The sequence below is a fragment of the Bombina bombina genome, chromosome 2 (assembly GCF_027579735.1).
Source record: "Bombina bombina isolate aBomBom1 chromosome 2, aBomBom1.pri, whole genome shotgun sequence".
Taxonomy (NCBI): Eukaryota; Metazoa; Chordata; class Amphibia; order Anura; family Bombinatoridae; genus Bombina; species Bombina bombina.
In genome coordinates, this window is record NC_069500.1 from 493,998,522 (window position 1) to 494,013,059 (window position 14,538).

Below are 14,538 nucleotides of genomic sequence, written 5' to 3' on the forward strand. Positions count from 1 at the left end.
TTACCTGTGAAATAGAAATAAAACTTAAGATAGCAACAATATAACTATTAGTTATTTTGTAGCTAGTTTCGTTTTTTTTTACAGGTAAGTATGTATTTAGTTTTAAATAGGAATTATTTAGTTAATAATTTTAAGGTTTATTTAGATTTATTTTAATTATATTTAAGTTAGGGGGTGTTAGGCTTAGGGTTATGTTAGGGTTAGACTTAGGGTTACGTTAGGATTAGGGGTTAATAATATTTAAATAGTGTTTGCGATGCGGGAGGGCGGCGGTTTAGGGTTTAATAGGTTTATTATAGTGGCGATGATCTCGGGGAGCGGCGGGATAGGGGTTAATACATTTTAATAGTGGCGGCAAGGTCCGGATCGGCAGATTAGGGGTTAATAAATTTATTATAGTGTTTGCCAAGCTGGAGGTCCTCGGTTTAGGGGTTAATAGGTAGTTTATGGCTGTTAGTGTACTTTTTAACACTTTAGTTATGAGTTTTATGTTGCAGATTTGTAACGTAAAACTCATAGCTACTGACTTTAGATGGCGGTACGGATCTTGTCAGTATAGGGTGTACCGCTCACTTTTTGGCCTCCCAGGCAAACTCGTAATACCGGCGCTATGGAAGTCCCATTGAAAAAGGACTTTTTAAAAAGTGCGGTACCAACGTTGCGTGACGGCCAAAAAGGTGTGCGGTACAGCTATACCTACAAGACCTGTAATAGCAGCGTTAGGGAAAAAGTATGAAGCATAACGCTGCTTTTTCACTCATCATAACGCAAAACTGGTAATCTATCTGAAAGTGCGGATTTGAACAAATCACAGCTGGTTGATAATCTCTAACTCATCCTGTGGAGATATAATCTTAACCCTTTATTACCAAAATAACATTGGCCATGTGATACTGTGAAACACACTGTACCAGCACGTTCAGTGCAGTATATACAAAGCAGATGCAAACTAGATGGAAAACATACAATAAAAAAGTAACTACCAGAGTTTAACCCCTTTAGTTACCAGCAGTAAGCAGAAAAATAGTGTTATAGCATTGATTTGCATCCTCACTCCGGGAGCCAGTTAACCACCTTCATGCAGTGACAGTGGTTTTTATTAATGCCCCCTAGGGCAAAAGGATTTTTTGCATTTCACTGAGGATTTTGTTCACGAGTCCTGAGTGATGTAACGGTGCGCTCTGTAGACAGAGAGTAGTCATCATCTTCTCCTCAGGCCCGCGGGCAGATTTAGTGTGAGAGAGGGGGAGAGAGCTATACCCCGGAGTCTCCTCCTCCCCTCTCTCACTGACGTGGCACACAAGTCTGCTCTGCCTTCATTTCCTCCTTACTTTTAATCTCACCAGCGGTTTGTACAGATGTGGCTGCCTCTACTGCTGCTGGGCCTATTGCAGCCCGTCCTGGGCTACCAGATTGACCACAAGAAGCTGGAGAGGATCGCACGTGGGAAAGTAGAGGTAAGGATGGAATCGTATTGAATTACAGACACAGCCTGAGTGATGTATTTAGCAGCTGTGGTGCAAGGACAAGCACGGTGCACTTACTGATAGATACACAGCATCTGCACATAACTGATGTATTAGCTGCAATCAATAGTTACAGAATTTGTTCCTACTACTTGAAACGTTCGCCCACCGTCCACTTTCTCTTATTCTGGTCATCTCCCTTTGGGCTCGATAAGTTTACTTTTAGAATCTACTTTTCTGGTCGTAGGATCAGTTAATCATCTGTCAGAACAAGATATTTAATAATAACTGGAATTGCCAATCAGCCTGTGAAGTGTAACCATTTGCACAGCATTGATGGATGGTACCACAGCACAGACTTGCATGGTAGTAACTTGTGTTTACAGCAATACCCAGCATTAATTATGAAGTAGTACAGGGATAGCGAGCAAGCTGTCACTTTTGAGTTTCTATAATAAAGAACAAACATATATTAACATATAACTTTTTTCTCTCTCTCTTTAAATATGTTCCTAAAGAACCAGTTTACCTGCTGGAGTGTATTAAATTGTTTATAGATATATCTTTTACCTTTATTTTGTCATTTGCAATAGCTACTTTTGCCTGTTGTGTCCCCAAAAGCTGTCTAAAGAAAAAAGACAAAAGAAAAAATACAGTGTAGAAATCAGGCTCGCAGTAGGGGGGCACCAGAGAGATAATTGCATTTGAATTTTCCATCGTTCTCTCTAACTGTACAGACAGTGAGAGAAAAGATAAAGAAGATTTTGTATACATATAGAGTGATAAACTAATGAGTAATTCTCTCGGCAAGCTCAGCCCATTTGATTGGGTTGTGGACTCAATGAGCAGAAACAGCCATTCTATATACTAAAATATACCTAAATGTGTGATTTCACATACATTTTACACTGCAGCTGGTATAAGAAGTCATTGTAAACACATTAAGGGATAGTGTAGTGTAAAATTGTTTTCCCCTTAATTAAACATCAGTATAACCATATGGATGTACCAAACATTAATGACATTTCTTTACTCGCTTTCTCTTAGCCACCCCTGTTGTCAGTATGCTCCATGAATCAACCATCCTTTCCATAATAAAGTACTTCCACAAATGAATTCTGCAGAATTTTACCCTCTAAACTGAAATCGGCGATACTGGTGTTTTTGTTTATTAAAGAAAAAAACGTTGTGTGTATAATACAAAACACCTTATAGAAGTGAAACTTTAATATACCAGTGTAGAGAGATGCTGTTATGTACACAGTCACACACATACAGACTAAGTGTTGTTATATATTTCAGTGATTATACTGTGAAAAGATTCCTTATTAAGGTCTGATGCTAATTTTTGTTGTTGTTGTTTTTCTTTTTTACAGACATGTGGAGGATGACAGCTCAACAGGCTGAGAGAGGTGAGAAACCTCCTGAAGCTGTTTGTTTACAATCAAAACTGCATTTGCATATTATATACTGATAATGTCATACATATGGTACAATACAACATACAAAGCCTCCTGTGCATTTGCATATTATATACTGATAATGTCATACATATGGTACAATACACCATACAAAGCCTCCTGTGCATTTGCATATTATATACTGATAATGTCATACATATGGTACAATACAACATACAAAGCCTCCTGTGCATTTGCATATTATATACTGATAATGTCATACATATGGTACAATACAACATACAAAGCCTCCTGTGCATTTGCATATTATATACTGATAATGTCATACATATGGTACAATACAACATACAAAGCCTCCTGTGCATTTGCATATTATATACTGATATTGTCATACATATGGTACAATACAACATACTAAGCCTCCTGTGCATTTGCATATTATATACTGATATTGTCATACATATGGTACAATACAACATACAAAGCCTCCTGTGCATTTGCATATTATATACTGATAATGTCATACATATGGTACAATACAACATACAAAGCCTCCTGTGCATTTGCATATTATATACTGATAATGTCATACATATGGTACAATACAACATACAAAGCCTCCTGTGCATTTGCATATTATATACTGATAATGTCATACATATGGTACAATACAACATACAAAGCCTCCTGTGCATTTGCATATTATATACTGATAATGTCATACATATGGTACAATACAACATACAAAGCCTCCTGTGCATTTGCATATTATATACTGATAATGTCATACATATGGTACAATACAACATACAAAGCCTCCTGTGCATTTGCATATTATATACTGATAATGTCATACATATGGTACAATACAACATACAAAGCCTCCTGTGCATTTGCATATTATATACTGATAATGTCATACATATGGTACAATACAACATACAAAGCCTCCTGTGCATTTGCATATTATATACTGATAATGTCATACATATGGTACAATACAACATACAAAGCCTCCTGTGCATTTGCATATTATATACTGATAATGTCATACATATGGTACAATACAACATACTAAGCCTCCTGTGCATTTGCATATTATATACTGATAATGTCATACATATGGTACAATACAACATACAAAGCCTCCTGTGCATTTGCATATTATATACTGATAATGTCATACATATGGTACAATACAACATACAAAGCCTCCTGTGCATTTGCATATTATATACTGATAATGTCATACATATGGTACAATACAACATACAAAGCCTCCTGTGCATTTGCATATTATATACTGATAATGTCATACATATGGTACAATACAACATACTAAGCCTCCTGTGCATTTGCATATTATATACTGATAATGTCATACATATGGTACAATACAACATACAAAGCCTCCTGTGCATTTGCATATTATATACTGATAATGTCATACATATGGTACAATACAACATACTAAGCCTCCTGTGCATTTGCATATTATATACTGATAATGTCATACATATGGTACAATACAACATACAAAGCCTCCTGTCTTGCAATAACATAATTTAAACTTTCATTCAGATAGAGCATAGATTTTTTCTGCACAGTGAGTTGTAGCTGTAGAAACAGTGATTTTTACTCTTTCCATCTGGGTGCTACAAAATCATTATTGAAATTAGATTTTTTTTAATGGAATATCAATGAAATAAAACAACAAAACAAACAATATTCATGCAACAGACAGTGGAAATCACTGCAGTATGGATTAGTCATTATTTTAAATATTTATTTTTTTTAAACTTAAGGGGTCCCCCCCAGGGTCTGTGGTCTTTACAGGATAGCAAAGAAAGGTTAAAAGGATATGAACCCCACATTTTGTTCTTTCATGATTCAGACATAGTATGCAATTTTAAGCAACTTTCTACTATAATCAATTTTTCTTTGTTCTCTTGGTATCTTTATTTGAAAAGCAGGAATGTTAGCTTAGGAGTTGGCTCATTTTTGGTTTAACACCTGGGGAGAACTTGCAAAATGTAGCCACCAATCAACAAGTGCTAATCAGGGTTCTGAACCAAAAATGGACCAGCTACTAAGCTTACATTCCTGCTTTTTCAAATAAAGATACCAAGAGAACAAAGAAAAATTGATAATAGGAGTAAATTAGAAATTTGCTTAAAGGGACACTGAACCCAGATTTTTTCTTTTGTGATTCAGATAGAGCATTCAATTTTAATCAACTTTCTAATTTACTCCTATTATCTATTTTTCTTCGTTCTCTTGCTATCTTTATTTAAAAAGAAGGCATCTAAGCTTTTTTTGTTTCAGAAATCTGGACAGCAATTTTTTATTGGTGGATGAATTTATCCACCAATCAGCAAGAACAACCCAGGTTGTTCACCAAAAAAATGGGCCATCATCTAAACTTACATTCTTGAATTTCAAATAAAGATACCAACAGAATGAAGAAAATTTGATAATAGGAGTAAATTAGAAAGTTGCTTAAAATTTCATGCTCTATCTGAATCACGAAAGAAACAAATTGGGTATCGTATCCCTTTAACCTTTCTAAGTTGTTGCTAGGTGACACGATTGCTATCTCCAGTCAGTTTCTTGACCATACTAATTTTGCTGCAAAAATCAAATGAATGGATGAAAATAAGTACTACTCTCAATTCAAACTATGTACTACTACTTAAAATGTTTATAATGTTTTTGTTTTTTTTAAATATTAATATATGACACTTGCTTCCATTATTATTTAGTAGTCGGTACCTTGAACTGTCTAATAAATTAATTTCTAAGTACAAGAAAAAACATAATTTATGTAAGAACTTACCTGATAAATTCATTTCTTTCATATTAACAAGAGTCCATGAGCTAGTGACGTATGGGATATACATTCCTACCAGGAGGGGCAAAGTTTCCCAAACCTTAAAATGCCTATAAATACACCCCTCACCACACCCACAAATCAGTTTAACGAATAGCCAAGAAGTGGGGTGATAAGAAAAAAAGTGCGAAGCATATAAAATAAGGAATTGGAATAATTGTGCTTTATACAAAAAAATCATAACCACCACAAAAAAGGGTGGGCCTCATGGACTCTTGTTAATATGAAAGAAATGAATTTATCAGGTAAGTTCTTACATAAATTATGTTTTCTTTCATGTAATTAACAAGAGTCCATGAGCTAGTGACGTATGGGATAATGACTACCCAAGATGTGGATCTTTCCACACAAGAGTCACTAGAGAGGGAGGGATAAAATAAAGACAGCCAATTCCTGCTGAAAATAATCCACACCCATAATAAAGTTTAACAAAAAACATAAGCAGAAGATTCAAACTGAAACCGCTGCCTGAAGAACTTTTCTACCAAAAACTGCTTCAGAAGAAGAAAATACATCAAAATGGTAGAATTTAGTAAAAGTATGCAAAGAGGACCAAGTTGCTGCTTTGCAGATCTGGTCAACCGAAGCTTCATTCCTAAACGCCCAGGAAGTAGAAACTGACCTAGTAGAATGAGCTGTAATTCTTTGAGGCGGAATTTTACCCGACTCAACATAGGCAAGATGAATTAAAGATTTCAACCAAGATGCCAAAGAAATGGCAGAAGCTTTCTGGCCTTTCCTAGAACCGGAAAAGATAACAAATAAACTAGAAGTCTTACGGAAAGATTTCGTAGCTTCAACATAATATTTCAAAGCTCTAACAACATCCAAAGAATGCAATGATTTCTCCTTAGAATTCTTAGGATTAGGACATAATGAAGGAACCACAATTTCTCTACTAATGTTGTTGGAATTCACAACTTTAGGTAAAAATTCAAAAGAAGTTCGCAACACCGCCTTATCCTGATGAAAAATCAGAAAAGGAGACTCACACGAAAGAGCAGATAATTCAGAAACTCTTCTAGCAGAAGAGATGGCCAAAAGGAACAAAACTTTCCAAGAAAGTAATTTAATGTCCAATGAATGCATAGGTTCAAACGGAGGAGCTTGAAGAGCTCCCAAAACCAAATTCAAACTCCATGGAGGAGAAATTGACTTAATAACAGGTTTTATACGAACCAAAGCTTGTACAAAACAATGAATATCAGGAAGAATAGCAATCTTTCTGTGAAAAAGAACAGAAAGAGCGGAGATTTGTCCTTTCAAAGAACTCGCGGACAAACCCTTATCTAAACCATCCTGAAGAAACTGTAAAATTCTCGGTATTCTAAAAGAATGCCAAGAAAAATGATGAGAAAGACACCAAGAAATATAAGTCTTCCAGACTCTATAATATATCTCTCGAGATACAGATTTACGAGCCTGTAACATAGTATTAATCACGGAGTCAGAGAAACCTCTATGACCAAGAATCAAGCGTTCAATCTCCATACCTTTAAATTTAAGGATTTCAGATCCGGATGGAAAAAAGGACCTTGAGACAGAAGGTCTGGTCTTAACGGAAGAGTCCATGGTTGGCAAGATGCCATCCGGACAAGATCCGCATACCAAAACCTGTGAGGCCATGCCGGAGCTATTAGCAGAACAAACGAGCATTCCCTCAGAATCTTGGAGATTACTCTTGGAAGAAGAACTAGAGGCGGAAAGATATAGGCAGGATGATACTTCCAAGGAAGTGATAATGCATCCACTGCCTCCGCCTGAGGATCCCGGGATCTGGACAGATACCTGGGAAGTTTCTTGTTTAGATGAGAGGCCATCAGATCTATCTCTGGGAGCCCCCACATTTGAACAATCTGAAGAAATACCTCTGGGTGAAGAGACCATTCGCCCGGATGCAACGTTTGGCGACTGAGATAATCCGCTTCCCAATTGTCTACACCTGGGATATGAACCGCAGAGATTAGACAGGAGCTGGATTCCGCCCAAACCAAAATTCGAGATACTTCTTTCATAGCCAGAGGACTGTGAGTCCCTCCTTGATGATTGATGTATGCCACAGTTGTGACATTGTCTGTCTGAAAACAAATGAACGATTCTCTCTTCAGAAGAGGCCAAAACTGAAGAGCTCTGAAAACTGCACGGAGTTCCAAGATATTGATCGGTAATCTCACCTCCTGAGATTCCCAAACTCCTTGTGCCGTCAGAGATCCCCACACAGCTCCCCAACCTGTGAGACTTGCATCTGTTGAAATTACAGTCCAGGTCGGAAGAACAAAAGAAGCCCCCTGAATTAAACGATGGTGATCTGTCCACCACGTTAGAGAGTGCCGAACAATCGGTTTTAAAGATATTAATTGATATATCTTCGTGTAATCCCTGCACCATTGGTTCAGCATACAGAGCTGAAGAGGTCGCATGTGAAAACGAGCAAAGGGGATCGCGTCCGATGCAGCAGTCATAAGACCTAGAATTTCCATGCATAAGGCTACCGAAGGGAATGATTGAGACTGAAGGTTTCGACAGGCTGTAATCAATTTTAGACGTCTCTTGTCTGTTAAAGACAAAGTCATGGACACTGAATCTATCTGGAAACCCAGAAAGGTTACCCTTGTTTGAGGAATCAAAGAACTTTTTGGTAAATTGATCCTCCAACCATGATCTTGAAGAAACAACACAAGTCGATTCGTATGAGACTCTGCTAAATGTAAAGATGGAGCAAGTACCAAGATATCGTCCAAATAAGGAAATACCACAATACCCTGTTCTCTGATTACAGACAGAAGGGCACCGAGAATCTTTGTGAAAATTCTTGGAGCTGTAGCAAGGCCAAACGGTAGAGCCACAAATTGGTAATGCTTGTCTAGAAAAGAGAATCTCAGGAACTGATAATGATCTGTATGAATCGGAATATGCAGATATGCATCCTGTAAATCTATTGTGGACATATAATTCCCTTGCTGAACAAAAGGCAATATAGTCCTTACAGTTACCATCTTGAACGTTGGTATCCTTACATAACGATTCAATAATTTTAGATCCAGAACTGGTCTGAAGGAATTCTCCTTCTTTGGTACAATGAAGAGATTTGAATAAAACCCCATCCCCTGTTCCGGAACTGGAACTGGCATAATTACTCCAGCCAACTCTAGATCTGAAACACAATTCAGAAATGCTTGAGCTTTCACTGGATTTACTGGGACATGGGAAAGAAAAAATCTCTTTGCAGGAGGTCTCATCTTGAAACCAATTCTGTACCCTTCTGAAACAATGTTCTGAATCCAAAGATTGTGAACAGAACTGATCCAAATTTCTTTGAAAAAACGTAACCTGCCCCCTACCAGCTGAACTGGAATGAGGGCCGTACCTTCATGTGAACTTAGAAGCAGGCTTTGCCTTTCTAGCAGGCTTGGATTTATTCCAGACTGGAGATGGTTTCCAAACTGAAACTGCTCCTGAGGACGAAGGATCAGGCTTTTGTTCTTTGTTGAAACGAAAGGAACGAAAACGATTGTTAGCCCTGTTTTTACCTTTAGACTTTTTATCCTGTGGTAAAAAAGTTCCTTTCCCACCAGTAACAGTTGAAATAATAGAATCCAACTGAGAACCAAATAATTTATTTCCCTGGAAAGAAATGGAAAGTAGAGTTGATTTAGAAGCCATATCAGCATTCCAAGTCTTAAGCCATAAAGCTCTTCTGGCTAAGATAGCCAGAGACATAAATCTAACATCAACTCTAATAATATCAAAAATGGCATCACAGATGAAATTATTAGCATGCTGGAGAAGAATAATAATATCATGAGAATCACGATTTGTTACTTGTTGCGCTAGAGTTTCCAACCAAAAAGTTGAAGCTGCAGCAACATCAGCCAATGATATAGCAGGTCTAAGAAGATTACCTGAACATAGATAAGCTTTTCTTAGAAAAGATTCAATTTTTCTATCTAAAGGATCCTTAAACGAGGTACCATCTGATGTAGGAATGGTAGTACGTTTAGCAAGGGTAGAAATAGCCCCATCAACTTTAGGGATTTTGTCCCAAAATTCTAATCTGTCAGGCGGAACAGGATATAATTGCTTAAAACGTTTAGAAGGAGTAAATGAATTACCCAATCTATCCCATTCCTTAGCAATTACTGCAGAAATAGCATTAGGAACAGGAAAGACTTCTGGAATAACCGCAGGAGCTTTAAAAACCTTATCCAAACGTATAGAATTAGTATCAAGAGGACTAGAATCCTCTATTTCTAAAGCAATTAGTACTTCTTTAAGTAAAGAGCGAATAAATTCCATCTTAAATAAATATGAAGATTTATCAGCATCAATCTCTGACACAGAATCCTCTGAACCAGAAGAGTCCAAAGAATCAGAATGATGGTGTTCATTTAAAAATTCATCTGTAGAGAGAGAAGATTTAAAAGACTTTTTACGTTTACTAGAAGGAGAAATAACAGACAAAGCCTTCTTTATGGATTCAGAAACAAAATCTCTTATGTTATCAGGAACATTCTGCACCTTAGATGTTGAGGGAACTGCAACAGGCAATGGTACATCACTAAAGGAAATATTATCTGCATTAACAAGTTTGTCATGACATTTAATACAAACAACAGCTGGAGGAATAGCTACCAAAAGTTTACAGCAGATACACTTAGCTTTGGTAGATCCAGCAGGCAGAGGTTTTCCTGTAGTATCTTCTGGCTCAGATGCAACGTGAGACATCTTGCAATATGTAAGAGAAAAAACAACATATAAAGCAAAATAGATCAAATTCCTTATAAGACAGTTTCAGGAATGGGAAAAAAATGCCAAACATCAAGCTTCTAGCAACCAGAAGCAAATGAAAAATGAGACTGAAATAATGTGGAGACAAAAGCGACGCCCATATTTTTTGGCGCCAAATAAGACGCCCACATTATTTGGCGCCTAAATGCTTTTGGCGCCAAAAATGACGCCACATCCGGAACGCCGACATTTTTGGCGCAAAATAACGTCAAAAAATGACGCAACTTCCGGCGACACGTATGACGCCGGAAACGGAAATGAATTTTTGCGCCAAAAAAGTCCGCGCCAAGAATGACGCAATAAAATAAAGCATTTTCAGCCCCCGCGAGCCTAACAGCCCACAGGGAAAAAAGTCAAATTTTTGAGGTAAGAAAAATATGATAATTAAAGCATAATCCCAAATATGAAACTGACTGTCTGGAAATAAGGAAAGTTGAACATTCTGAGTCAAGGCAAATAAATGTTTGAATACATATATTTAGAACTTTATAAATAAAGTGCCCAACCATAGCTTAGAGTGTCACAGAAAATAAGACTTACTTACCCCAGGACACTCATCTACATGTTTGTAGAAAGCCAAACCAGTACTGAAACGAGAATCAGTAGAGGTAATGGTATATATAAGAGTATATCGTCGATCTGAAAAGGGAGGTAAGAGATGAATCTCTACGACCGATAACAGAGAACCTTATGAAATAGACCCCGTAGAAGGAGATCACTGCATTCAATAGGCAATACTCTCCTCACATCCCTCTGACATTCACTGCACGCTGAGAGGAAAACCGGGCTCCAACTTGCTGCGGAGCGCATATCAACGTAGAATCTAGCACAAACTTACTTCACCACCTCCCTTGGAGGCAAAGTTTGTAAAACTGATTTGTGGGTGTGGTGAGGGGTGTATTTATAGGCATTTTAAGGTTTGGGAAACTTTGCCCCTCCTGGTAGGAATGTATATCCCATACGTCACTAGCTCATGGACTCTTGTTAATTACATGAAAGAAACATAATTTATGTAAGAACTTACCTGATAAATTAATTTCTTTCATATTGGCAAGAGTCCATGAGCTAGTGACGTATGGGATATACAATCCTACCAGGGGGGGCAAAGTTTCCCAAACCTCAAAATGCCTATAAATACACCCCTCACCACACCCACAATTCAGTTTAACGAATAGCCAAGTAGTGGGGTGATAAAGAAAGGAGTAAAAAGCATCAACAAAGGAATTTGGAAATAATTGTGCTTTATACAAAAAAATCATAACCACCATAAAAAGGGTGGGCCTCATGGACTCTTGCCAATATGAAAGAAATGAATTTATCAGGTAAGTTCTTACATAAATTATGTTTTCTTTCATGTAATTGGCAAGAGTCCATGAGCTAGTGACGTATGGGATAGCAATACCCAAGAAGTGGAACTCCACGTAAGAGTCACTAGAGAGGGAGGGGGAAAATAAAAACAGCCATTTCGCTGAAAAAAATTAATCCACAACCCAAATATAAGTTTATTCTCATAAATGAAAGGAAAAACTTAAATCATAAGCAGAAGAATCAAACTGAAACAGCTGCCTGAAGAACTTTTCTACCAAAAACTGCTTGCGAAGAAGCAAATACATCAAAATGGTAGAATTCAGTAAATGTATGCAAAGAAGACCAAGTTGCTGCTTTGCAAATCTTATCAACTGAAGCTTCATTCTTAAAAGCCCACAAAGTGGAGACTGATCTAGTAGAATGAGCTGTAATTCTCTGAGACAGGACTTGACCCGACTCCAAATAAGTGTGATGAGTCAAAAGCTTAACCACAATGCCATAGAAACGGCAGAAGCCTTCTGACCTTTCCTGGAACCAGAAAAGATAAGAAATAGACTAGAAGTCTTCCTGAAACCTTTAGTAGTTTCAACATAATATTTCAGAGCTCTCACCACATCCAGAGAATGTAAGGATCTCTCCAAAGAATTCTTAGGATTAGGATACAAGGAAAGGACAACAATTTCTCTATTAATGTTAGAATTCTCAACCTTAGATAAGTATGTAAATGAAGTCTGCAAAACTGCCCTATCCTGATGAAAAATCAGAAAGGAGATTCACAAGAGAGAGCAAATAATTCAAAAACTCTTCTAGCAGAAGAGATGGCCAAAAGGAACAACACTTACACGCTCAAACGGAGGAGCCTGTAAAGGCTTTAAAACCAAATTAAAACTCCAAGAAGGATAGATTGATTTAATGACAGACTTGATATGAACCAAAGCCTGAACAAAACAGTGAATATCAGGAAGCTTAGTAATCTTCCTGTGAAATAAAACAGCCACCAGCAGCACGAACGATTGCTCCATGATGATTTTGGAGATCACTCTTGGAAGAAAAACTAAAGGCGGGAAAAATATAAGCAAGTTGATAACAGCAAGGAAGTGTCAACACATCCACTCCTTCCGTCTGAGGATCCCTAGACCTGGACAGGTACCTGGGAAGTTTCTTGTTTAGATGAGAAGCCATCAGATCTATTTCTGAAAGACCCCACATCTGAACAACCTGAGAAAACACATCTTGATGGAAAGACTACTCCCCCGGATGTAAAGTCTGACTGCTGAAATAATCCGCTTCCCAATTGTCTATACCTGGGATATGAACCACAGAAATTAGACAGGAGCTGGAATCCGCTCAAGCAAGTATCTGGAAAACTTCTTTCATAGCTTAAGGACTGTGAGTCCCATCCTGATGATTGACACATACCACAGTTGTGATATTGTCTGTCTGAAAACAAATGAACGGTTCTCTCTTCAACAGAGGCCAAATCTGAATAGCCCTGAAAAATGCACGGAGTTCCAAAATATTGATTGGTAATCTCGCCTCTTGAGATTTCCAAACCCCTTGCACTGTCAGAGATCCCCAAACAACTCCCCAACCTAAAAGACTCGCATCTGTTGAGATCACAGTCCAGGTTGGGCGAACAAAAGAGGCCCCTAGAACTATACAATGGTGATTTAACCACCAAGTCAGAGATAGTCGAACATTCGAATTTAAGGATATTAATTGTGATATCCTTGTAAAAACCCTGCACCATTTGTTCAGCACACAAAGTTGGAGAGGTCTCATATGAAAACAAGCAAAAGGGGATCGCGTCTGATGCTGCAGTCATGAGACCTAAAACTTCCATGCACATAGCTACTGAAGGGAATGACTGAGACTGAAGGTTCCGACAGGCTGCAACCAATTCAAAACGTCTCTTGTCAGTTAGAGACAGAGTCATGGACACTGAATCTATCTGGAAACCTAAAAAGGTGACCCTTGTCTGAGGAATCAAAGAACTTTTTAGTAAATTGATCCTCCAACAATGTTTTCGAAGAAACAACACTAGTTGAATCGTGTAAGATTCTGCAGAATATAAAGACTGCGCTAATACCAAGAAATCGTCCAAATAAGGAAACACAGCAATACCCCGCTCTCTGATTACAGAGAGTAGGGCACCAAGAACCGTTGAAAAGATTCTTAGAGCTGTCGCTAGGCCAAAAGGAAGAGCGACAAATTGGTAAAGCTTGTCTAGAAAAGAGAATCTCAGAAACTGGAAATTATCTGGATGAATCGGAATATGAAGATATGCACCCTGTAAGTCTATGGTGGACATATAATGCCCTTACTGAACAAAAGGCAGAATAGTCCTTATAGTCACCATTTTGAAAGTTGGTACTCCTACATAACGATTCAAAAAAAAATTCAGATCAAGAACTGGCCTGAATTAATTTTCTTTCTTTGGGACAATGAATAGATTTGAATAAAACCCCAAACCCTGTTCCTGAAACGGAACTGGCATGATTTGCTGGAATGCCTGAGAGAAAATATCTTCTCACAGGAGGTCTTACTCTGAATACTATTCGGTACCACTGAGAAATCTTAATCTGCCCCCTACCAGCTGAGCTGGAATGAGGGCCGCACCTACATGCGGACTTAGGGGCTGGCTTAAAAGGCTTGGATTTAATCC

General features: G+C 37.8%; 1 protein-coding gene across 1 annotated transcript in view; it reads left to right on the forward strand.

Moving 5' to 3' along the window:
* Positions 1–1,312: 1,312 nt before the first annotated feature.
* SELENOM (selenoprotein M) overlaps positions 1,313–14,538 on the forward strand; it is a 58,477-nt gene continuing 45,251 nt past the window's right edge. The window contains exons 1-2 of the mRNA XM_053702215.1: positions 1,313–1,457; positions 2,843–2,878. Coding sequence (XP_053558190.1) covers positions 1,359–1,457; positions 2,843–2,878 — 135 coding nt within the window. The 5' untranslated portion in view covers positions 1,313–1,358. The remainder of the gene's footprint in view (positions 1,458–2,842; positions 2,879–14,538) is intronic.